The sequence below is a fragment of the Myotis daubentonii genome, chromosome 13 (assembly GCF_963259705.1).
Source record: "Myotis daubentonii chromosome 13, mMyoDau2.1, whole genome shotgun sequence".
Taxonomy (NCBI): Eukaryota; Metazoa; Chordata; class Mammalia; order Chiroptera; family Vespertilionidae; genus Myotis; species Myotis daubentonii.
The window spans coordinates 62,020,681-62,043,038 of record NC_081852.1 but is presented as its reverse complement, the minus strand read 5'-3'; the positions used below and the strand labels follow the sequence as shown (position 1 = coordinate 62,043,038).

The following is a 22,358-nucleotide window of genomic DNA, read 5'->3' as shown; positions in this document are numbered from 1 at the left end:
TCCCGCGCCGCGCGCCCGGCGGCACAGACGTGGCCCGAGCGCGCACATCCCCGCCCCGGGATGATGTGGCCGCGGGCCCCGGCGCCCGGCTGCCAAGAGCGAGCACACGCGGCGGCGGGTCCAGCTTTTCCAGGGAGCGCGGCTGGAAAGGATGACTCGGCCGCGCCCTCCCCACCCGGCGCGGCTGGCAGCCGGAACGCGCGGGACTCAGGTAGCGGCTCTGAGAGGCGGGCCCCAGCCGGCGGGGGTCCCCGACGGGCCCCAAGCCCCCCATGCGTGTCTGGGCCTGAGAAATAAACCTGGACGTGCCGGCGCGGTGCGGGGCAGCCGGCTTAGGAGGTGTGGCCGTGGATTTTACGTGGGCACAATGGACTCACGTTTCTTGCCTGTGGCCTGGACCCAGAAAAGGATGCAGGGCGGCGCTGTCTTCACACTTCCCTGCGTATGAGAAAGGATCTGGGTTTGACTTAAAAGTACAGGTCGCGGCGCGCTCCCAGGCCTTTGGAATGAGACTCTCGCGGGAGCGTGGGTGCTTGGGCAACACCAGGGAAGTGAGTGGAGGGCCTGGCCTTCCAATCCAGGTCTTGGTGGTCTCCTCCTCTTCTGCCTGAGAGCCTGGCTTAGCTTTTCAAGTGGGACTTGGCCTTGGGGACCCCGGGAGCAGCAGCGAAGGGGTCCTCAGACTCAAGGAGCTGGGCGTATCCAGGACTCGTCACCCACCTTGTGGGGCTATGCTGATCCCCTGCCTGTGACTTCTCAGAACCAAAAGGGTTAAGGAGCTAATGCCACCCCACCCCCACCCAGCTGGATCATTAACCAGGGCTCTCTGAAGAGGGGCTGGGCCTGAATAGCCCTACACCTGAGGACATCCCGTCTCTTAGCATCTCTTCCACCTGGAATGTAACTGTTCTCCCTGCCTCCTTCCCACCCGCAGATTTTCCCAGTGTTCCCAAGAACCAGGGCAAACCCCTCAACAGCCCAGCCTGCATGGTTCAGTGGTTGAGCTTGACCTATGAACTAGGAGGTCACGGTTCGATTCCCAGTCAGCACATGCCCGGGTTGCAGGCTCAGTCCCCAGAAGAGGGCGTGCAGGAGGCAGCCGATCAATGATTCTCTCTCATCATTGATGTTTCTATATTTCTCTCCCTCTCCCTTCCTCTCTGAAATCAATAAAAATATATTTTTTAAAAATATATTATTGCCCTAACCGGTTTGGCTCAGTGGATAAAGCGTCGGCCTGTGGACTGAAGGGTCCCAGGTTCGATTCTGGTCAAGGGCATGTTCCTTGGTTGCGGGCACATCCCCAGTAGAGGGTGTGCAGGAGGCAGCCGATCAATGTTTCTCTCTCATTGATGTTTCTGATTCTCTATCCCTCTCCCTTCCTCTCTGTAAAAATCAATAAAATATATTTTTAAAAATATATTATTTTTAAAGCCATAGGCACTGGTCCAAGGTCCCCCTCGCAGGGCCAGGGCAGCTGGACGCTCCACCTGGAGCGGCCCAGGTGAATCCTGCCACTTTCCGGCCCTGGGGGCTCCTGTCTTCGTTCACCCACTCGCTCCAGCAGCATCAGCAACACTGAGTTAGGGACCCGGGAAAGCAAGCTAATGAGCAATGCCTCTTGCCTTCCAAGGACACACTAACTAGATCACGGCTATTGAACCGTCTGAGCTGGTCACTGAACCTGTTTAATAACAATCTGATTGTTAACTGTGATGTTATTTGTTGCCTCCTCCACCAAATCCACGTATCCTGCTAACATGCTTCCCATGCAGGATTCCACTGACAGCCCCGCCTCCAGGGGCGGACGAGGAAAGGGAGGGACGCGGAAACCGCAGGACACAGGGCTCGGTCCCTTTCCTGGGGTCACGGGCTGAAGAGCGAGTCAGCACCCAGGCCGGATGTGGGCCCACAGCCTGTGTCTGTAGCTCTGACTTCAAGCTGCAGGGTCAGCACGGGTCCCGTGCAAGTGAGACGCAGACCTCCAGGGCCGAGCGGGCACTCGGCGAGCGGAGGCCGGGCCTCCCGGGCCGTCTGCGGGTTAAGAAGCCAAACCCCTTGCACTGCACATCTTGGAAGGTCAGGGTCAGGGAGGAGTTTTAGCAAGGACGCGGGGTTCCGACACTTTGGGTTCACACCTTTCGGAAATCCTGGGCAGGAGAATTAGAAGTTGTTTCCTTCGAGGTCAGCGGGACAGGCTTGCTTTCAGGTGAGCGCAGCTCGCCGCCGCCCTCCCGAATATTCTGGCTGGTCACACGGTGTCTTCATAACCGAGCTTACAGGTGCTCTGCCCGGGGCTGGGCCTTCACCCTTCTCTTTTTTAATATTTAGCTATTGCTCTTGACGGCAGAAGTTCTTTTTTTTTCACCTGGTAGTTGCAAAGTTCTCTCCAAAGGGCTAAGTGTGTCCCAAGATGGTCCTTGGCTGTTTTTGACCAAATGAAACCAACAGCCCATGCAGGGAGGGGGAGGGGAAAGAAAGGCCGAATAGGGAGGCCTCGCCACGCCTGGATTTCTCCAGCTTCTAACTCACCACCTGCGTGGGGAGGCCGCCTGGGCCCGCGCTCCATCCTGGACGACTCCACCGGGCCTTCTCCACCAGATCCACGAGGCAGAGAGCGAGCCTGCTCCTGCAGCCGGCCTCGGGTGGGAGCTCTGCCTGCCCGTCCACAGGAAGTGGAGGCCGCGGCGTTCTACCCGGGACTGTTAGGCCATGGCGGGGTCAGAGGCCAGGCTGCTGTCACAGCTGCAGATGGATGGCCCGTGGTCCTTCCTGTCGGGAAGAACAGACCTCCGCAGCCCCGCTTCCTGTGCGCTATTCTGGGCGCTCACAATGAACAGGGCGCTCCTTTCTTACCCAAGTGATGTTGAGCTCCACCCGCTGGGGGACAAGCGGATGAAGAGTGGGGGCAGCTTTCCCGGAGCCAGGGCCTGGGCAGCCGCCCGACCCTGCGCCAGCAAAGGGTCGGCCTCCTTCCGACGCAGCTCACAGGGCAGCCTCCTCTGTCGGGCAGAGCGCCCGCTTGCTGCAAGATACACACACAGGCCATGGCCCCCCAATTATGGTTCTTGGAGACCGTTCTCACTTCTTCTCTAGGGGAGACTGAAACTCACGACCCGCTCAGCCCGCAGTACCATGGGGTCCACTTCTCTTCCCCTGGCTCTTCTCACATCAGCAGCCATGCCCCCCCCCCCCCTCGGAAGCCTGCTCCCAGGGAGCTGCTCTGGGCAGAGCACCCCCTCTCGGCTCTGACCCGTCCACTCCTGCACAGAATCAGTACTTAAGGGGCCGCCCAACCCTAAGAAAGAAAGATCTCGGGGGGCTGAGGGGCTCACGGGTGTTCTGGGTCAGAAGAGATAGAAAGGCCACTCAGGCCGGCTCCCCCCCCCCCCCATCTATACTCATCTGTGTCACCAGCCAATGGCCGTCCAACTTGTCCTTCTGCATATCTACTGTGATGAGGAGCTCACTACCCACCCCCGCAAAAGAGCCCATTTTAAAAAATATATTTTCATTGATTTCAGAGAAGAAGAGAGAGAGAAAAAAGAAACATCAATAATGAGAGAGAATGCCTCCTGCACACCCCACACTGGGGGTCGAGCCCCAAATCCAGGCATGTCTCCCGACCAGGAATCGAACTGCGACCTCCTGGCTCATAGGCCAAGCTCCACCACTGGGCCACGCCAGCCGGGCTATTCTGTGCTCTTGAAACTGCAAATAAAACTGCAGACCACTGGACACGGGCCTCGTGTGCTGGAGCACAGCCCCGCTTCCCTTCACCGCTTTAGGCCAATCCCCCAACGTCCTTCACTCGCCCCCGGGCCCATTCTCACTCTTTAATCAGGTGTGTGCGCCTTTGGATCCCGTCCAGGGTCTTGCTTTCTCCTAAATCACAGAGGCCAACTGCGGCCACAGAGCTCGGAGCTGGGGAGGGGCCTGCCCCAGGCCCTGGGAAGCAGAGGCTGGTCTAGGCGGTGGGTCCCCCGCAGCTGAGGCCTGTAACTCCTCCTCAGAGGCCAGGCTGGTTCCTACTGGGGGGTGTGGGGGGTGGGAGGTGGGGAGCGTCTCTGGATGGTGCTGGGGGGCTGGCGGGGAGCTGCTGGGTGTGTCTCAGCTTGCCTGGGGCACAGGCAGCCTTTTCCCTCGTGTCCTTGCTTCATCCCACTTCCTGGATGTCAGTGGCCACCGCCGCTGGGGGGGGGGGGGGGGCCTTTGAGGCCGGCTCCTTCCTCCCAGGGCCGCCGGGATGGGTCAGGCAGAAAAGCCAGCTCAGTATCCTGGGGCCTGGGGCCTGCCCTACGCTCTGGTCTGGGCTCTGATATAGTTGAATTTTTTAGCAGTTTCCACGCATTTGGCCTTTGTCATCATCACCACATCCTGACCGGGCAGTAGCCCCCCTGCCAACACCTGTCGGGGGACACACAGCACCCCTCATCGGGGGACACGTCACCAGCACCCCTGCCCTGCTATTCCTGAGCTGTTCTCACTGCTGAATTCCTCAGCTTTCCCTGCCCTGGGTGGGGCTTAAAAATAAAGAAAAGAAGCTGACCACGCCTTCCGGGCGCTGCCCAGTGTCCTGGGCTGAGGCGAGGGACAGGCCACAGCCCCACTCTCACCACCCCGGCCCTGTGCTAGAGAGAACCCCTAAACCCATCCTACCAGCCTGCCTGGCTGCGGCTGCCCTGCCCAGGCCCCCAGGAGCCCATCGCCCCCATGCGGGCCTGTGCCCGACTCTCCCGGAGGCAAAGCCGGAGGAGGTACAGCCGGCCGGGAGCTGGCCTGTCTGACCCCAAGGACCCTCCGTCTCATTCCTCCCCGATGACGCGCGCCCTGACCGTGAGTCACGTCTGACCCCTTCCCTTCCCTCTCCCTCCGCCGTGCCCTTCTCATGAGTCAGCAAGTCCTGTCCGTTCACCCCTGAGCCTGTCCCCTCCCCCCCAGTCCCAGGGCTGGGGGACCAGTGCCTCCCCATGACAGTCCTGCCCCTCGTTTCCCTGCCCCCCCAGCCACGGCTCCTGCAGGGGCCCTTTAAGGACGAAAGTCGGACAACGCTGCCCGGGCCCCCCTGCCTCAGTTAGAGACCGCGTCTCCTCCAGGAACATTCGGTGGGTCCCTCTGCACTTGGGACTTCTGGCTCCTCTTTGGGATTTGGCCACAGCCCGCGCTCCTAGCCTCGTGTCTCTCTCACCTCAATACACAGCCCAACCTTTAGCCACATGGGACACTGTATTGGAAGTGTTTATGTCCGGCCGGTGGCTCAGGGGTTGAGCATCGACCTAGGAACCAGGAGGTGAGGGTCCGATTCCCGGTCAGGGCACATGCCCAGGTTGTGGGCTCGATCCCCAGTGTGGGGCGTGCAGGAGGCAGCCGATCCGTGATTCTCTCTCATCACTGATGTTTCTCTCCCTCTCCCTCTCCCTTCCTCTCTGACATCAATAAAAACATATTTAAAAGAAGAGAAAAGCAAGTGCTTAGCACGTCCTGGTTTCCGTATGCGTTTCCCAGCGTCAACGCGCTTCTGCCCTCCCGCCAGCTGCCTCCCCTCGGGCTGTCTGCCCTCCGTCTGCGGCAAATGGCGGCGGCCTCTTCTCACTTGCTGGGTTCTGTGTGTCCCCTGCCAGCGTCACGCTGACCACCTTGCACTGCAGTGACCGCTGTGGGAGTCTGTCTGCCTGTTACACAGAGCGCCCCCTGGAGGTCGGCCCCTTGACTTGCTCGCTGTTGTCTCTCACCCTGCCCACAGCCCGGCAGAAAGAATGGACCAGTTTCCCGCCGACTGGATAAGTGAACCCACGCGTGACCATGCGCCCCCTCCCGGGTCTTTAACACGCCTCCTCTCTACGCAGCCTTGCGTCCAGGTTCCAGACCCCGTGCCCTCGGTGACCCCGGGCAAGTGGGATGGTTTCTGCGGTCCCAGGAGGCACGTGTCTGTGACTTTTCCGCATCTTCCTCCAGGGACCTCCGTGATGTTTCCGGTGAAGGCCGTCGCCATCGCGCATCTGTCAGAACAGACTTCCGCGGGGCTAGCAATCTGAACCGGGTTCATTGTTCTGTTTTCTAAAGACTTCGGGTTTCAGCGAAGTCTGTTGCTTCTGCCGCTCTTTTTGAATGTAACAAGCGCAGCGTGAACCCCTTTTAAAGCCCCAAACAGCCCAGGCTGCGCTTGGCGGTGTTACTCAGACAATGGACGGAGGTGGTGGTCACCCGGAGAGATGACCAACCTGGAAAAAGCAAACAAGAGCGTGAGTCAGGACATTTGAAACCAGAATGTGTCGGAGTAACTCAGAGCGGCACGCGGAACAGCCGGTCACAAAATCAAATGTGATGGTTTTTTTAAAAACGATAATCCCATCCGTCAGGGAGCCCCTTCCCCCTGTCGCTGCCAGGAAACCCTACCAGCTCCGGTCTTGGGAAACGAAAACCCTGCTCCACCAGGAAACGCTGTCTGGGGGGGGGGGGGGGGGCGTGCAGACAGCCTCACGTGCCCCTGGGAACGCGGCCGCAGAGGCGAGGCAGCCGGAGCCGCTAGGGAGGAGCCTGTCACGGGAGGCTGCAGCATCCTTGCAGCCCCGTCCTTCCAGGCCCCTTTCCAGCAGCGAGGGAGCCGCAGCGTCCCTCAGGGGTGGGTGGTGTAACACGGATTCCACGTCCAAGTGCATTGCTCAGGGCTACCAGACCCATTACCCACAAGCCTGGCTTTGTGATTCAAAACCGGCCACTCTGCCCCGCCGGCCAGTGTGGCTCAGTGGTGGAGTGCCAATCTATGAACCAGGAGGTCAGGGTTCGATTCCCAGTCAGGGCATAGGCCTGGGTTGCTGGCTCGATCCCCAGAAGGGGGCGTGCAGGAGGCAGCTGATCCATGATTCTCTCTTATCAAAGCTGCCTGCTGGGCTGTGCTCTCTGTCCTGGAGGGGCCGCCTGGAGACAGAGGCGCATAAGCCTGCAACGGAGCAGGGTGTGTCTCATGCCACCCCCCTCCAGCCCGCCCCCCTCCATCCCCGCCCTGTCCCAACATGCCCTGAGGCCTTAGCAGGACAGGCACCCCCAGAGCGGAGCCGCCCCCTCGGCTGAGACTCGTGGCAGTTGACCTATTTCAGGGCCCATTCTTTGACCTACTTTTGAATTCCGTTTGGAAACTGACACAAAGCCGCGGGGTCCCTGCGGAGAGAAGGGGAGGCAGCACACCCGCCGGCGAGGACACGCCCGGAAAGCCGGCCGCTGGGGTTCTCCAGGGGGAGCGGCTGCTTCCCCAACACCCCCCCCCCAATAAACCACCTCGCCAGAAAGTACTTAAAAAGTGTCCACGTCCTTTCAGGGGACCAGGGGTTTGCGCTAATTTATTAGGTGCTGATTTTCTGCTGAAACCCCTTCCCTATTGGCAGGAGCACTGGTGTGCGAATCGGGATTCAGAGGCAAATGTCCCTCTAAACCTCCCCCTCCCCAAACCCACACGCGTGGTGACCCCACAGGAGGCTGGTGGGATAAACACTCATTATCTTTCTCATAAGAGAGAATTACACTCTGGGTAGCAGATGACTGGACATCCAGTCCCCAGCGATGCTGTGATCATGGCAGTGACCACAGATGGAGCATTTTATGGTCCGAACTCCTCCCACGTAGCATCTCTAAGCTTCCCTGCAGCCAGTGAGGCAGGTTTCAGGTCCCATTTACAGATGGATGACGAAGGCATGGGCCCCTCCCTCCCAGGGCAGGCGGGCCCGTCTTGCCGAGGCCCCAGCACTGGGCACCACTTTTCCTCGCTCTTTTCCAAGCAGAACAGGTTACAACATCCGTCTTGGCTCACACAGCCTGAGGCTCTGAAACCTGAGCGATGAGCCAGGTCCCGCTCCCGTCTCCAGACCCAAGGTCACATGTTGCCTCTCCCCTCAGGAAGCGAGAGCTGCCGGGGCCTCGCTTTATCTGGGCCCCGAGTGTATTTTCTTTTAAAGAATTTATCTATTTATTTATTTACTAGAGGCCCGGTGCATAAAATTCAGCACTGGGGGCTGGGAGTGGGGTCCTCAGCCCGGCCGGTACCCTCTCACAGTCCAGGACCCCTTGGGGGATGTCTGCCTGCCGGCTTGGGATCGGGCCTAAGCTGGCAGGCGGACATCCCTCTCACAATTTGGGATCCCTCGCTCCTTACCGCCCACCTGCTCACTCCTTACCGTTCGGCTCCTGCGTTGAGTGTCTGCCTCTGATGGTCAGTGCGCATCATAGTGACCGGTCGTTCCACCGTAACGGTCGCTTAGGCTTTTATTATATAGATTTCTGTCGTTAATCCTCACTTGAGGATATTTTTTCCATTAATCTTTAGAAAGAGTGGAAGGGATGGGGAAGACAGAGAGAAACTTCGATGTGAGAGAGACATATCGATTGGTTGCCTCCCATACAACCTGGATCATGGCTGGGGATTGAGCCTGCAACCGAGGTATGTGCCCTTCACTGAAATCAAACCCAGGACCCTTCAGTCCGTGGGCCAACACTATCCACTCAGCCAAAAGGGCCAGGGCCTGACTGTTTTCTAGTCCACGCGTCACACGGTCTGCAGACCAGAGTCTGAAACCGTAGACGGCTCTCTCCCAGCCTCGGCCTGAACGCGCCTCCTCCTAATCCGGCCCTAATCCCACCTGGGCGCTGTCTGCCGCCCTTCCCAACATCAAAGAGCAGCTGCCCCTCCGCATAACGGCCGCCTTTGTTACCCCTGCCCCACGCGGACCCTCCACATGTCACTTCCTCGCAGATCGCGCTCGGCAGAAGTGAAACTGGTTTTCACATCAAACCTGCACCGGGGGAGGTTTATTCCTGGGGGGGGGTTGTGTCTCCTTCTGCCTTTCCAGCTGCTTCCCCTCGGGTCCCGCGTCCTGACGCAGATGCATGGGGCTCGCCTGCAAAGCCTTCGGCTTCTACACCTTTCTCAGCTGGACTTAAAGAGGCCGCTCCATTGGCCCTGCTGAGACTGAGGACTTGGCCTGGAGCAGCGGTTCTCAACCTGTGGGCCGCGACCTCTCTGGCGGTCAAACGACCTTTCACAGGGGTCGCCTAAGACCATCCTACATATCAGATATTTACATGACGATTCATAACAGTAGCACCATTACATTTATGAAGTAGCAATGAAGATAATTTTATGGTTGGGTCACAGCATGAGGAACTGTATTTAAAGGGCCAGAAGGTTGAGAACCACTGGCTTGGAGAACATTGCTAGTTTAAAAATATATATATATTATTGATTTCAGAGCTGAAGGGAAAGAGAGAGAGAGAGAAACATCAATAGTGAGAGAGAATCATTGATCCCCTGCCTCCTGCACGCCCCCCATTGAGGCCAGGCTGGGTGCAGGTCAGGCAGGAGGTCTGCTACAGGCTCAGGGGGTCTCGGGGCTCCCGCCACAGGCAGCACAGCTGGGCATCCCGGACCCGGAGAGCCTGGGCGCTGCCCTGAGCGGCTCCCTCTGTGCCGGGGTCCAGCCCCAGCAGGTCCAGGGGTCCCCAAAGGTGTGGACGGAGTCGGCGAAGAAGGAATGACACAGAGACTTCTCCAGCCAGGTTTGATCGCCAGGTTCTAGTCAGGCTCTCTTGCCAACCTCTGCAGTCAGGTTCAGTCCAGGATCCCCTGCCATGCTCTCTTGCCAGGCTCCGCCTCCAGGCTCCCAGGCCAGTCCCTGTCCAGGATCCTCCGGCATGCTCTCGCCAGCGAAGTTCTTCTGTCTCTAGAGGATGTTCTGTGTAGGTTCTGTGCCTAGGCTCTGTCTCTCTTGGTCCTGTCTTCCAAGCCCTGTGTCCTTAGTTCTGTGTTCTGAGTTCTGTGTTCTAAATTCTGTCTTGTTACATCTGTATTTATACCAGTTGATTCAATCCTATCAATCTCTATTACAAAGGTTAGGGCGTTTCTTATCTCCATTCCAGGGAGAAAAGATTATGTAGTTTAAGCATGATTGTTCATAGTTAAAGGGATTAATTACCCGCCTGGCACTTAGTTGAGGGGTTTTATTCCCTCCCTAACTTCAGGGGAAAATCCCTACCTGGGGATTCAACCTTTCTAGGAGAGGTGACCTTGGTTAAAACACAGTGCCAAGAAGGTGAGCAAACATATTAAGAACAGTATTCCATATATGCCAGGTCCCTTGAAACAGCAAGGATGGACCGGCTCCCGGCACCTCTGCAGCCATTTCCTCTGCCCCGACCCCCCCCCCCCCCCCCCCAGGCTGCTGGCTTCTTTGCAAAGCTTTGAGCTCTGGCCCCTCCCCTGGCGCTCCCAGGAGCCTGTGGTTGGCCGTGGTGCCCCTCTGGCCCGCACCCCAGGCCCTGCACTGGGGTGCCCTCTATGGGAAGGGCAGGTGGGCGTAGTTGGTGGGTGGGGAGGAGAACAGCAGAGGTTCAGATGTGTCAGAGCCGGGCAGGGACAGGGAGGCCGTGTCCCGGACGAAGACACACTGTTCCCTGTGCGTTCCGCACATTTTCTCCTAATCTTAAAAAAGAAAAAGGAAAATGTTGGGCTTCAATGTTTCGTTCTTTTAATCGCGTTTCTTCCACTCGGAATGCTCAGCATTTGTCTCTGTGTTGACCAGTTCTCTCTTTCTGTGAAGGGCTAGCTCACGTCCTGAGATCATCTTTCTTGTCTTTCTTTAATGTTTTAATTGGTTTCAGAGAGGAAGGGGAGGGGGAGAGAGAGAAACATCGATGATGAGAGAGAAACATTGATCGGCTTCCTCCCATGCACGCCCCGACCGGGAATCGAACTCATGACCTTCTGGTGCACACGACACTCCAAACCACCTTACCAGGCAGCCGGGCAAAAGTTCTTAGTGTTAAATACACACTTGGCAACAGGTAACCGTTGCATCACTAAGCCTCTGGCATCCACGCAATGCCTCAGTCACCAGGAAGCACAGCGGGTGGGACACGCGGCGTGGGTTTATTTCTTTATAAACCGGCAGCCGTGAGCGGTTTGTAACTTCCCTCTCCCTGACCTCAGTGGGCAAGCCCCACGCAGCCAAGAGGCTATTACACGCCCCTGTCCTGAGCAGGGGTGAGGGTGCTGCCTCTTCCCTGGCCTGGGGGCAGCTGCCGCCCCCTGCAGGCCGGTCAGGAAAGCGGACACCTGAGCAAACGCAGTTTCCCTGAAAGCCGCCAGCAGGACGCCTTCTGGTCTTTCACTCCCGGCAGCGGTTCGTAAAAGGATTTCAGTTCCTCCCGTTTCCTCCGCTGCCATGCAGAGCATGAACGCTTCCTCTTCCCTTTTAAGCTGTGCTAAGACCCCCAGCAGGCTGCAGATGCTAGAGGCACTCAAGTCTCTCCCTCCCTCCAAGTTCCCAAAGCACCAAGATCTGGGACCAAGGCCCAGGCCCACCTGACAGGTCACAGCAGCATCCAGGCGAGTGTCAACCCTCCTGCTCCTCCCGCAGCCAGAAAAATGGAAGGAGTCCCGCCTCCCTCTCCGCCGCCCCAGACGACGACCTCAGACGGTCTCAGAAACGAGGCCCCGACAGACAGACAGGACGTGAGCAAACCCCTTCCTGGGGGCTCGCCAGCGAGGTTGCCTGGCTCCATGTGGAGAAAACATTTGCGGGAAGGTCCTGCCCAGCAGCCGGCCTGTGAGCGGAGGGCCCCCCTCTCAGCCCCCCGCCCCCCGCCACCGGGAATCTCCCGGAGTTTCCTGCAGGCCCGTCAGCCTGGGACAGACCAGGGGGCTGGACTGCTTCCCTCAGCTTTCATCCCGGGCGGCGGCTGGCTGGGCTCAGGGACAGCCGTTCCAAGCGGTTCCTATTGAGCTAGACGTCCGCGGGGACTGCCAGGCCCTGGTGGGAGCGCGTAGGGCCCGGACCTAGGGCGCGGGCTGGGGGGCCCACTTGAGTCTCTCCGCAGCTCATTTCCTTTGCTTTTAACGTGCAGGCCGACAGGCTCACACACACCCGCCGTGAATCACATTTAACCCCCCCCCCCGCCCCCGCAGCCCTCCCCATCCCTGTGCTGGGCCGCCCCGTCATGCCCTTGTGGCTGCATCCCACCCGCCTGGTTGCCACCTGGCCCAGTTGCAGACCGTCCGGGCAACGGTGGAGAATGTCCGCGGGGAAGGAGGGAGGAGGAAGGAGGACGCTTCCAGCCTGGGTCTGAGGAGCGTTTGCTGACTCACGCGGGCGCTCGGGTCCAGGAAGCGCGTTGGCAGCAGGCGCTGTGGAACAAGCCAGCGTCCGTTTTTCCAGGATCCCGTTAGCGGCTGGCAGAGGGCAGGCCGCCAGGCAGCGGTTCCCGGACATGCGGACAGGAGGGGCCGCAGCAGGAGCCGTGCCTTCCGTCTCACGTCTCACAGGGCCCAGTGTTGGGGGTCCGAGCTCGGGCGTGCCAGCTGCAGCGCGTCTCCTGCCGCGGCACCACGGAGGCTGCCCCGCGCCGGGCCAAGCACACGCAGGTGGAGGGAGTCGGCTCCGGGCAGAGCTGGGTGGTGGAAGGTCCAACGGTCAGGCCTGCGTAGGATTTCAACGTTCCTGAGAGAGCGGGGGATGGCTGTGATGGTCCATATGCCGGATGACACTTACTGGAACTTCATGGATCTATGGGGGTCGCTCCCCAGCGTTACAGACAAGCAGCCGCCACAGCCACCGTGTACCAGGACCCGAAACTCCCCCCGGCAGCCTCGTCCCAGGAAAGACCAGCTCCAGCCGGACGTCACGGATTCCCCCAACCCCACCCCACCCCCGTCGCCTCGGTGAGAACTGTCCGCAGAATCACCTGGTTCAGGCGCCAAAGAATCAGCATGCGGCACGTGCTGGCGAGGACGGGAGGAAAGGGAGCCCGGGCGGTGACTGTGGGATTGGAAACTGGTGCAGCCTCGAGGGAAAACTGATGGTCCTCAAAACAGTAAAAATAGAAGGGCCATCGGGCCCAGCAACTCCACCCCCGGGTGTTTATCTGAAGAAAATGAAAACCCTCCTTCAAAGAAGCGATGCATGCATACTGTGCTCACTGCAGCGTCACCTACAATAGTCAAGACGTGGAAGCAGGCCAGGCGCCGGCAGCAGACACGCGGATAGAACAGATGTGGACACACACACGGGCATGGTACTCAGCAATAAAAAAGAGTGAAATCTCGCCATTTGCAACAACAGGAATGGACCGAGAGGGCGTGATGCTGAGTGAAATAAGGACAACCCCACACACCTCACCCACGTGTGGAATCTAAAGGACAGCGCAAACAAATAAAACAGAAACAAGTCCGTAGACAGAGAAGAAGCTGATGGCTACCCAAGGGGAGGCAGGTGGGCGAATCTTTTTTTTAAGGAAGAGATACACTATTCAGTGGCATTTCATCCCAAGTTAACTTTCATTGATTCTCTACATTGCAGGACTTGGCGTCAGGTTTGCCGAGGGATAAACTCTTCCGGGGCACGTCGGCCCCATCCGGCCACGGAGGGACGTAGACGGCAGCCGACACAACTCTAATTCTTAGAAAATGTCGCAGACCCAGGGGTGGGCCCGGGCCCTGCCCTGAAATTACTGGTTAGGAAGAGCTGTTGGAAAATGTTAACGAAAAAACAAATAAAAAAGGTACGGCAAGACCTTTTCCTAAGGAACAAATTTCCTGCACTGACATCCATTCGATTTAAAGTGTTTCTCAATAAAACATTAAAAATGCAAATGGCAGTTCCGTGTAGCATCCTGGAGGCGGCGGTCAGTCAGGGCCAGTGTGCACCTGCAGCGCAAGCTCCGCCGAGCTGTGCGGTTGTTTCCAGGCCTCGGAGGAACGTGAGAGAAAACACCGCCTGTTTGCACAGACCCCTGTTTCTGGGACGGGTTTTTGCTGTAGCGACAGCCGGGAATTCCCTGTCTTTCTGGCCCATGGTCTCGGTGCCAGGCTGGGGGAGGGGGGGTGGAGAGGGAAGCAGCCACGGCCCCTCTGTGTTTCTGAGGGCACCCTCCCCCATGCACACGTGCGACAGGGAACAGGCATGTCGCGCCTGCTTTGGACCAGGGTTCTCCCAAGCACTCGTCTCCCGCTGAGTTAGTCCAGCCAGAACCGCCCTGGGAAGCAGGCACCACGTTCACACCCACGTCACAGGTCAGGACCCCGCGGCGAGGTTATAGAACTCCAGGTGCCAGGTTTTGGGTTTATCCTCTCTCACCTCCAAAGTCACCCTTTTTGCTGGCTCTGCTGCAGGGGAGCTGGGAGCTCCTAGGAGTTCTCTTCCTCACCCTCCCATACTCTCCCACACCCTCCCACACTCTTCCTCACCCTCCAGCACCCTCCCTCACCCTCCCATACTCTCCCACACCCTCCTGCACCCTCCCTCACCCTCCCGCACCCTCCCTCACCCTCCCGCACCCTCCCTCACCCTCCCGCACCCTCCCTCACCCTCCCTCACCCTCCCACACTCTCCCACACCCTCCCACACTCTCCCTCACCCTCCAGCACCCTCCCATACTCTCCCACACCCTCCCTCACCCTCCCGCACCCCTGCAGCAGCAGAGCCTCCGTGAGCCAGCTCCCTTGTACCCCAGGGAGTGGATTTCCAGCAATTCCATGGCATGGCACCTGGGACCTTCTCTGTCACCTGCTGAGCCACAACCAATTCCTCCCACCGACATCTAGATCCCAGCCAGGGGGGGAGGGGGGCGGAGGGGGGCAGCTGCTCCTCCGACTGCAGCTCTCGCCTCCTTTCTGTCCACTCTCTTTACTTCTTTTTTTTTACAAAATGTATTTTTATTGATTTCCCAGAGGAAGGGAGAGAGAGAGAGAGAAACATCAATGATGAAAGAGAATCATTGATCACCTGCCTCCTGCACGCCCCCCACTGGGGATCAAGCCCGCAGCCCGGGCCTGTGCCCTGACCGGAATCGAACTGTCAGCTCCTGGTTCCTAGGTTGACCCTCACCACTGAGCCACGCTGGCCTGGCCCATTCTCTTTACTTCTCTGTAGCCAATCCCCCGCCACCCACCCCGTCCTGGTTAATAATGACACACATTAAACTTCCCTGTGGGCGTCGCTGTGTGGCTTCTCGCTCCTGGTTGGATCCTCAGGGCACAGCCCAGCTGTGACCCAGAGTCAGCTCCTCCTCGCGTGGGCACCTCCTCTCGCTGGGCAGATGGCACAGGCTCTGAGGAGCCCCATGTGTGATCCCCACGGGAGGGCAGGGGGAGTGGGGAGGTCTCAGGAGGGGGTCTGAGGCTGAGTTTTTACACAGTCGCCCCGCGGACATGTGAATGACATCTACCCGGAAAAGGTGCCACCTGCTCACCGCCCCCCGCCCCCCGAACTTCCTTCTCTTTCCTCGGGGAGTTTGGGGTCTTCAGGATCCTGACCCTCGCTCTGCACAGTTTCCTGCTTCTCTGGGAACAGCCTGCTCCTGGGGCATCGGGAGGGCGGGCCCTGACCTGGGCGCTAGGAGGCGGCCGAGGGCACCTCTGAGCTCCGGCTGGGCCGGGCGGCATTTCTCGCTGAGCTACTCCATTCAGAACACAAAAGACATAACAGAGAAATGCTTGACTTTTTGTAATAACTGCATTTATTTTATTTCCACTTTCGATAAAAACTAGTTGGTTTTTAACTCCCCAAACACACGTGGATAAATGACAAACGTAAATGTTGGAAGAGCGTGTGGCAGCCGGGGAGCCCGCCGCGTCCAGCCATCGGCTGTTCCAGGGGCGCGGCTGCGAGGACACGGAGGTCCCTGCGCTTCCTCCCGGGAGCTGCCCGGCAGCAGCCATGGACACAGGCTCTGGCTGAGGGGAAGGTGCGGGGTGGGGCGGGGGCGGCGAGGGCTGAGTCCCGGCCCCCTGGCGCAGCCCCCACTAATCCGGAGCTGCCTCCAGCAATAGGCACCGCGTCCAGAGGCCCTGAGGCCCCACAGGGTGACCCGGGCGCGGGCTGGCACAGCTGGCGGAATCTGGGGCTGGTTTGTAAAAAGTGATGCATTTGGAAATTTGATTAAAAAAATAGAACCCCTGGGATCTGAGCCCCCAGGAGTGAGCGAGGCCTTTCTGCCGGGTGGGAGTGGGCATAGGAAGGGGGCGGGGGTCAGAAGCAAAAGGGAAAGCTCAGAAATACAAGAGAAGGGGTCTGGCGGGGTAGTGACTTGATCGCCCCCCAGTCTGCGGAGCCTCGTCCTCAAGTGTCATTGGTCCTGCCTGTGTGGGCCAGCAGTTCGGGAAGCTGGGCATTCCTTTATGCAAAATAGAAAAAAATCATCCAAAGTAAAAATCAGTGCTTGCCGCCGTGAAGATGGGCCGTTTAATGGTGTGTCCAGCACTGGAGCCAGCCAGGCCCGGGCAGGGGCCGCCGGCCGCCTGGGTTAGACGGCGTTCCGCTGCAGGAGCTGGTCCAGTAATTGCTGGGGAAGCAGGAGACAGACGTCAGGTGCCGAGCACACCGGGGCGCCACACACACCTTACACCTGCTGGCGGCCACAGCACACCTGGCCACACACAGCACACCTGCTGGCGGCCACAGCACACCTGGCCACACACAGCACACCTGCTGGCGGCCACAGCACACCTGGCCACACACAGCACACCTGCTGGCGGCCACAGCACACCTGGCCACACACAGCACACCTGCTGGCGGCCACAGCACACCTGGCCACACACAGCACACCTGCTGGCGGCCACAGCACACCTGGCCACACACAGCACACCTGCTGGCGGCCACAGCACACCTGGCCACACACAGCACACCTGCTGGCGGCCACAGCACACCTGGCCACACACAGCACACCTGCTGGCGGCCACAGCACACCTGGCCACACACAGCACACCTGCTGGCGGCCACAGCACACCTGGGGGCCACACACACCTTACACCTGCTGGCGGCCACAGCACACCTGGCCACACACATCACACACCTGCTGGCGGCCACAGCACACCTGGCCACACACAGCACACCTGCTGGCGGCCACAGCACACCTGGCCACACACAGCACACCTGCTGGCGGCCACAGCACACCTGGCCACACATATCACACACCTGCTGGTGGCCACAGCACACCTGGGGGCCACACACACCTTACACCTGCTGGCGGCCACAGCACACCTGGCCACACACATCACACACCTGCTGGCGGCCACAGCACACCTGGCCACACACAGCACACCTGCTGGCGGCCACAGCACACCTGGCCACACACAGCACACCTGCTGCGGCCACAGCACACCTGGGCGCCACACACACAGCACACCTGCTGCGGCCACAGCACACCTGGCCACACACAGCACACCTGCTGGCGGCCACAGCACACCTGGGCGCCACACACACAGCATACCTGCTGGCGGCCACAGCACACCTGGCCACACACAGCACACCTGCTGGCGGCCACAGCACACCTGGCCACACACAGCACACCTGCTGCAGCCACAGCACACCTGGGCCACACACAGCACACCTGCTGCGGCCACAGCACACCTGGCCACACACAGCACACCTGCTGCGGCCACAGCACACCTGGCCACACACAGCACACCTGCTGCGGCCACAGCACACCTGGCCACACACAGCACACCTGCTGCGGCCACAGCACACCTGGCCACACACATCACACCTGCTGCGGCCACAGCACACCTGGGCGCCACACACATCACACCTGCTGGCGGCCACAGCACACCTGGCCACACACCTTACACCTGCTGGCGGCCACAGCACACCTGGCCACACACAGCACACCTGCTGGCGGCCACAGCACACCTGGCCACACACAGCACACCTGCTGGCGGCCACAGCACACCTGGCCACACACAGCACACCTGCTGGCGGCCACAGCACACCTGGCCACACACATCACACCTGCTGCGGCCACAGCACACCTGGCCACACACAGCATACCTGCTGCGGCCACAGCACACCTGGCCACACACAGCACACCTGCTGCGGCCACAGCACACCTGGGCGCCACACACAGGTCGCACCTGCTGGCGCTGGGCCGTTACCTTTTTGAAGACTTCGGCTCGGAGTCTGTTACTCTGTAAGATCACCCTTTTCTTCTGTTCTTCTTTTTTCTTTCTGACTTCCGGCAAGTTGTTGTAGATTCTGAAACAGATCCAGGAAACACTGTGAATGGTAGCAAGTCAATGTGTGTCGGAGGGGCCTGCAGCCCGCCTGTCAGCAGGCGCCTCCATCTCAAAGGGGAGCTCCGCTCACGGCTTCTCATGAAAAGTCACACTTCCTTTAAAACCAGGGGTTCCAAACCGACTGCCTAGCCACGCCGAGGGCCAACTTCCCCCACATGCCACCATCCCCTCGGCGTTTGCCGCCCTGTGACCCAGGAAAGCAGCGGCAATGGACGGAGGAGCAGGACGGGGTTGAACTCACACACACATGTGTGTGCATGCGTGTGTGTGTCTGCCCCTCAGAGACTGTCTCCTACGTAACCTGCTTCCAAACACAGTGCAGGCGAGCGGAGGGTGCTCATGTCGGGCGCTTCCAAGGGGAAGGCGGGCCCCCCGGGACCCTCTTCTGGACGCTTCTTTCCTACCTCCCAACAGAAGAGTTTCCGCACGGATGCCAGACAGAATTCTCTAGAATCCACGGCAGGCGTGCTGCCTGTGCCTGGCTTTTGCATTGCCACCCATGGCGCTTGGTGAAACGATGGGTGTGGCTCAGCAGTTGAGCTTCTACCCAGGAACCAGGAGGTCACAGTTCAATTCCCAGTCAGGGCGCATGCCCGGGTTGCGGGTGTGGTCTCCAGTAGGGGGCGTGCAGGAGGCAGCCGATCAATGATTTTCTCTCATCACTGATGTTTCTCTCTCCCTCTCCCTTCCTCTCTGACATCAATATAAAAAAAACAACCCAGCTCTTTCTCGTGTTGGAAAGCCAGGCACGTTCTGCTGGCCAGGTGCTGCCATGGGTAACACAGTCCTCGCCAAGTGGAGCAAGGCTGAGGCTGACAAAGCGAGCACCTGCCGCTATCGTGGTTCCCGGGCGCTTGGCTAATGGCACGACGTGGACTGTCTCATACTCCTCACCTGTCGGGAGAGGCGTAGGGTCCCGCGGTTACGGGGTGAGGAACCCAGGCCCCAGCCAGGTCAGGAGACTCGCGGACTGGCTCTCAGCCGGGACTCTGACCCTCTGTCTGTTTGACTTGGCCCAGCACTGTCCCCAGCCACGGAGCACAGTGACCCGGGAATACCAGCGCCTGGCACGGTGCCTGGCTCACTGTGGGCATCGCATGGTCTGAATGGAGACAGGAGCCATCATCGCCTCCACAGAGACCCGTCCTCCGGACGCTGAGCGTCTGAACCCCGAGGGGCATTTCAGGGGACAGTCCCCCCACTCACCCTGGGGCCTCTGGTGCAGAATTTATTACATTTTATGTATTTATTTATTTATTTAATCTTCACCGGAGGGTATTTTTTGCATTGATTTTTAGAGAGAGTGGGAGAGAGGGAGGGAGAGAGGGAGAGAAGGGGAGAGGGAGAGAGAGAAAGAGAGAGAGAGAGAGAGAGAACGCAAAACATTGATGTGAGAGAGCACATGGATTGGCTGTCTCCTGCACACCCTGCCTGGGGCCGGGAATTGAACCTGTGACTCTTCGGGCAGCCGATGCGCTATCCCTAAGCCACACCGTCCAGGGCTGATGCCGTGTTTTCTTCAAAGACCTTCCTACGTGAACTATGCTCATCCATGTAATAGACCACTTTGCAGAGTTAAAACCCGTGAGGAGAGCCATCCGCGTTCAGATCTCCTGACACCGGCAGCCCGCACAGACGTGTGATAAAGTGCAAACATAAACGCAGGCCGCGGGCAGATGAACCACAGCGTGGTCCCACTCAGGGCTCAACGCTAGGTCGCGGGGTCGGTACAGAGAGAGGATGGCAGAGGCGCCGGGGAGGGTGCGCAGGGCTGGGACCTGGGCGTGTCTGGAGATGGGCCCAGAGAGCTGGTGCGGGGTGAGTGGGGGCGGGCCTAGCGGGTCACAAGGGACTTGAGCTTCAGCTCCATTATTTGAACTTTCTAAATGAAAATGTAACGTAGCAATATAATTCATAACAAAGGATGCAAAAGAAAAGAGCACCAGTATGCCCCGGGGTGGGGGTGTGGTCTCGGGGCCCGGCCAGAGCCAACCCGGGCAGCCCACCGGAGAGAGGGAACCGGTCTCGACTCCATGGAGACCGGCCTCTGGCGAGGGGAGCGGTCTTGGGGGCCATCCCCTCACTTGTCTGTCCTGTCCCAGCCTCAGTTTCCACTTCAGCAAAACGCTGGGGCTGTACGCTCTGCCCACGGACGCTCGCCTGACCTCGATGATTTCAGTCGACGGCGCCCTGAGAGCGACGCTGGGTTTGGGGACCGAGAAGGAAGGATTTGGCGGAATCTCCCCCCCTAAATTGAAAGGGAATGCTTTTGGCATGAGGTCTACACAGCTTCGCACTTCTAACCCAGCCAGCCTCACAGCGCAGCGGCCCTTTAAAAACCCGCTAGGACGCTGCGGAGCAGAGCAGGCCGTTAATGGGACGGTCCCCCTTCGCCGCCCGCTCGCGTCTTTATTTACAAAGAGGTCTCCTAGCCCTGGTCCAAGTTGGCTTATGTCACGGGGACAACATAATCACGGCCGAGGCCGGGGCTCTGCCGGGGGAGCCGGGTCCGGCCTGCCCGGTTCTCTCTCTAAGTGCCCTCTCCATCTGGCTTAATTATTATAATTCTTCCCAGCGCGAGGTACTTCGTTATAAGTTAATGGCATTTTGCTCGCATGAGCTTGGCCAACATTGCCGAGCTATCACATTTCCATGAGGAGGCCAGAGCCGGGGAAGAATGGCCGCCTTTGTGTGCACCGGGTGGGGGAGAGCTGGTGGGCGTCTAGAATAGCAACCGGCGGGTTTGCTGGCATCTCCCCACCCAGCCCAGCCCAGCCTGGCCTGGAGGGAGGGAGGGAGGGAGGGGGCGCCAGGGAGCAGGCCCGTGGCCCTCGGTGGCTTTGCGGCCCCCACGTGCCATCGGCCCCCATACGTGGGCCCTTCTCCGCAGCCCTGAGCACCGAGGCCCTCGGGAAGCAGCTCCCTCCTCCGTGTAAATGACCTTCAGAGGCGCAGGGACACAGACCACCCGCCCAGTGCGACGCGGGACCTGCAGGAGCGGCCCTAGGAGTCCGGCGATCGCTGAGAGACCAGTCACCGGTCGGCTCAGGATCCAGGACCCACCGCTTTCCTAAGGATTTTCCACGCACGGCATGAAGACCAAGGCACAGTCCCACGGCCACGCTTCCCTGCGCCAGCTTTCCACGTTCACGGCCAAGACGACCTCAGACCTTACATGGGGACCAGAACTGGTCCCTCAGGGCAGCACGGGACCCACGGAGCCGCCCGCCCCCCGCCCCCTCACGGCACCAGGTACCTCTTGGATCGCATGTGCATCTCCTTCTCCGAAATGCACCTTTCTTTGGGTTTGAACAGGTTATCTGCAAGAAAGGAGAGAGGAGGGTTCACGTCAGAAGGCACGGGGGCTCCGCACACTCTGTTCCCGGCTCTTCCTCCAAGCGCCGGCCCGTCACCAACACTGAGGGCACAGCCGATGCTCACACCACTGAGCCCCCCCATCCCCCCCGGGCTGATCTTGGCCATAGTGAACTGTGGGCACGAGGTGGGCATCTAACATACTTTATGGACAGTGACCTCCCCTTTTTAAAAATATATTTCTATTGATGTCAGAGCGGAAGGGAGAGGGAGAGAGAGAGAGAAGCATCAATGACAAGAGAGAGTCATGGACCGGCTGCCTCCTGCACACCCTCCACAGGGGATCGAGCCCGCAACCCGAGCCTGGGCCCTGTCTGGGAATTGAACCCTGACCTCCTGGTTCAGGGGTCGACGCTCAACCACTGAGTCACGCCGGCCGGGCCGTACCTCAATTTTAGAAACAGAGCCGTGGTCTCCGAGGGCGGCGCCAGGCGTCACCCTGGCTGCAGGGCCCCGATGAGCGGTCACCCCCCCCCCCAACGGAGCAGCCACGCCAGGCGCTGGTGCCTCTGAGGACAGGAGCCCAGGCCACTTCGTGGTGGGAGCCGGCAGCCACCCTGCGTGTGCTTTGTTCAGGAACACGGCGAGGTCCCACCGCGCGTCCCTTTGCCTGGAAACGCTGCCTTCACAGCGTGAACGTGGCCGGGGAGAGCCGTGTCGGCCCACGTGCGCGTCTTGCACGCGTTTTCCCGGGAGCTCCGCTTCTCCTCCTTCACTCACAGGAGAGGGGATGGTGGCTGTTCCCCCATCGCCGCTTACGTAGAGGCGGCTTTCTTCTCTTCTCAATAAAATGAAAAGGAAATGCCATTTCTGTGTTGCTGGAAAATCCGTTTATTTTTTAAAACCCCGTGTATCTGGCGTTCGCCTCTTTATTGTGTCCGAACTCCAGGGCCTGTTGCTAATTTCAATGGCAAGGCCGGACCTGCAT

At 59.5% G+C, this 22,358-nt stretch overlaps 1 protein-coding gene across 2 annotated transcripts in view; it reads right to left on the bottom strand.

Moving 5' to 3' along the window:
- Positions 1 to 15,478: 15,478 nt before the first annotated feature.
- Positions 15,479 to 22,358, bottom strand: part of C13H10orf90 (chromosome 13 C10orf90 homolog) — a 95,329-nt gene continuing 88,449 nt past the window's right edge. The window contains exons 5-7 of one of the 2 annotated variants that reach the window (XM_059661730.1): positions 21,312 to 21,375; positions 17,915 to 18,014; positions 15,479 to 16,326 (exon numbers count right to left, since the gene is read on the bottom strand). In XM_059661730.1, the coding sequence (XP_059517713.1) occupies positions 16,288 to 16,326; positions 17,915 to 18,014; positions 21,312 to 21,375 (203 nt within the window). In that variant the 3' untranslated portion in view covers positions 15,479 to 16,287. The remainder of the gene's footprint in view (positions 16,327 to 17,914; positions 18,015 to 21,311; positions 21,376 to 22,358) is intronic. The other variant, XM_059661731.1, reaches the window with a different exon arrangement.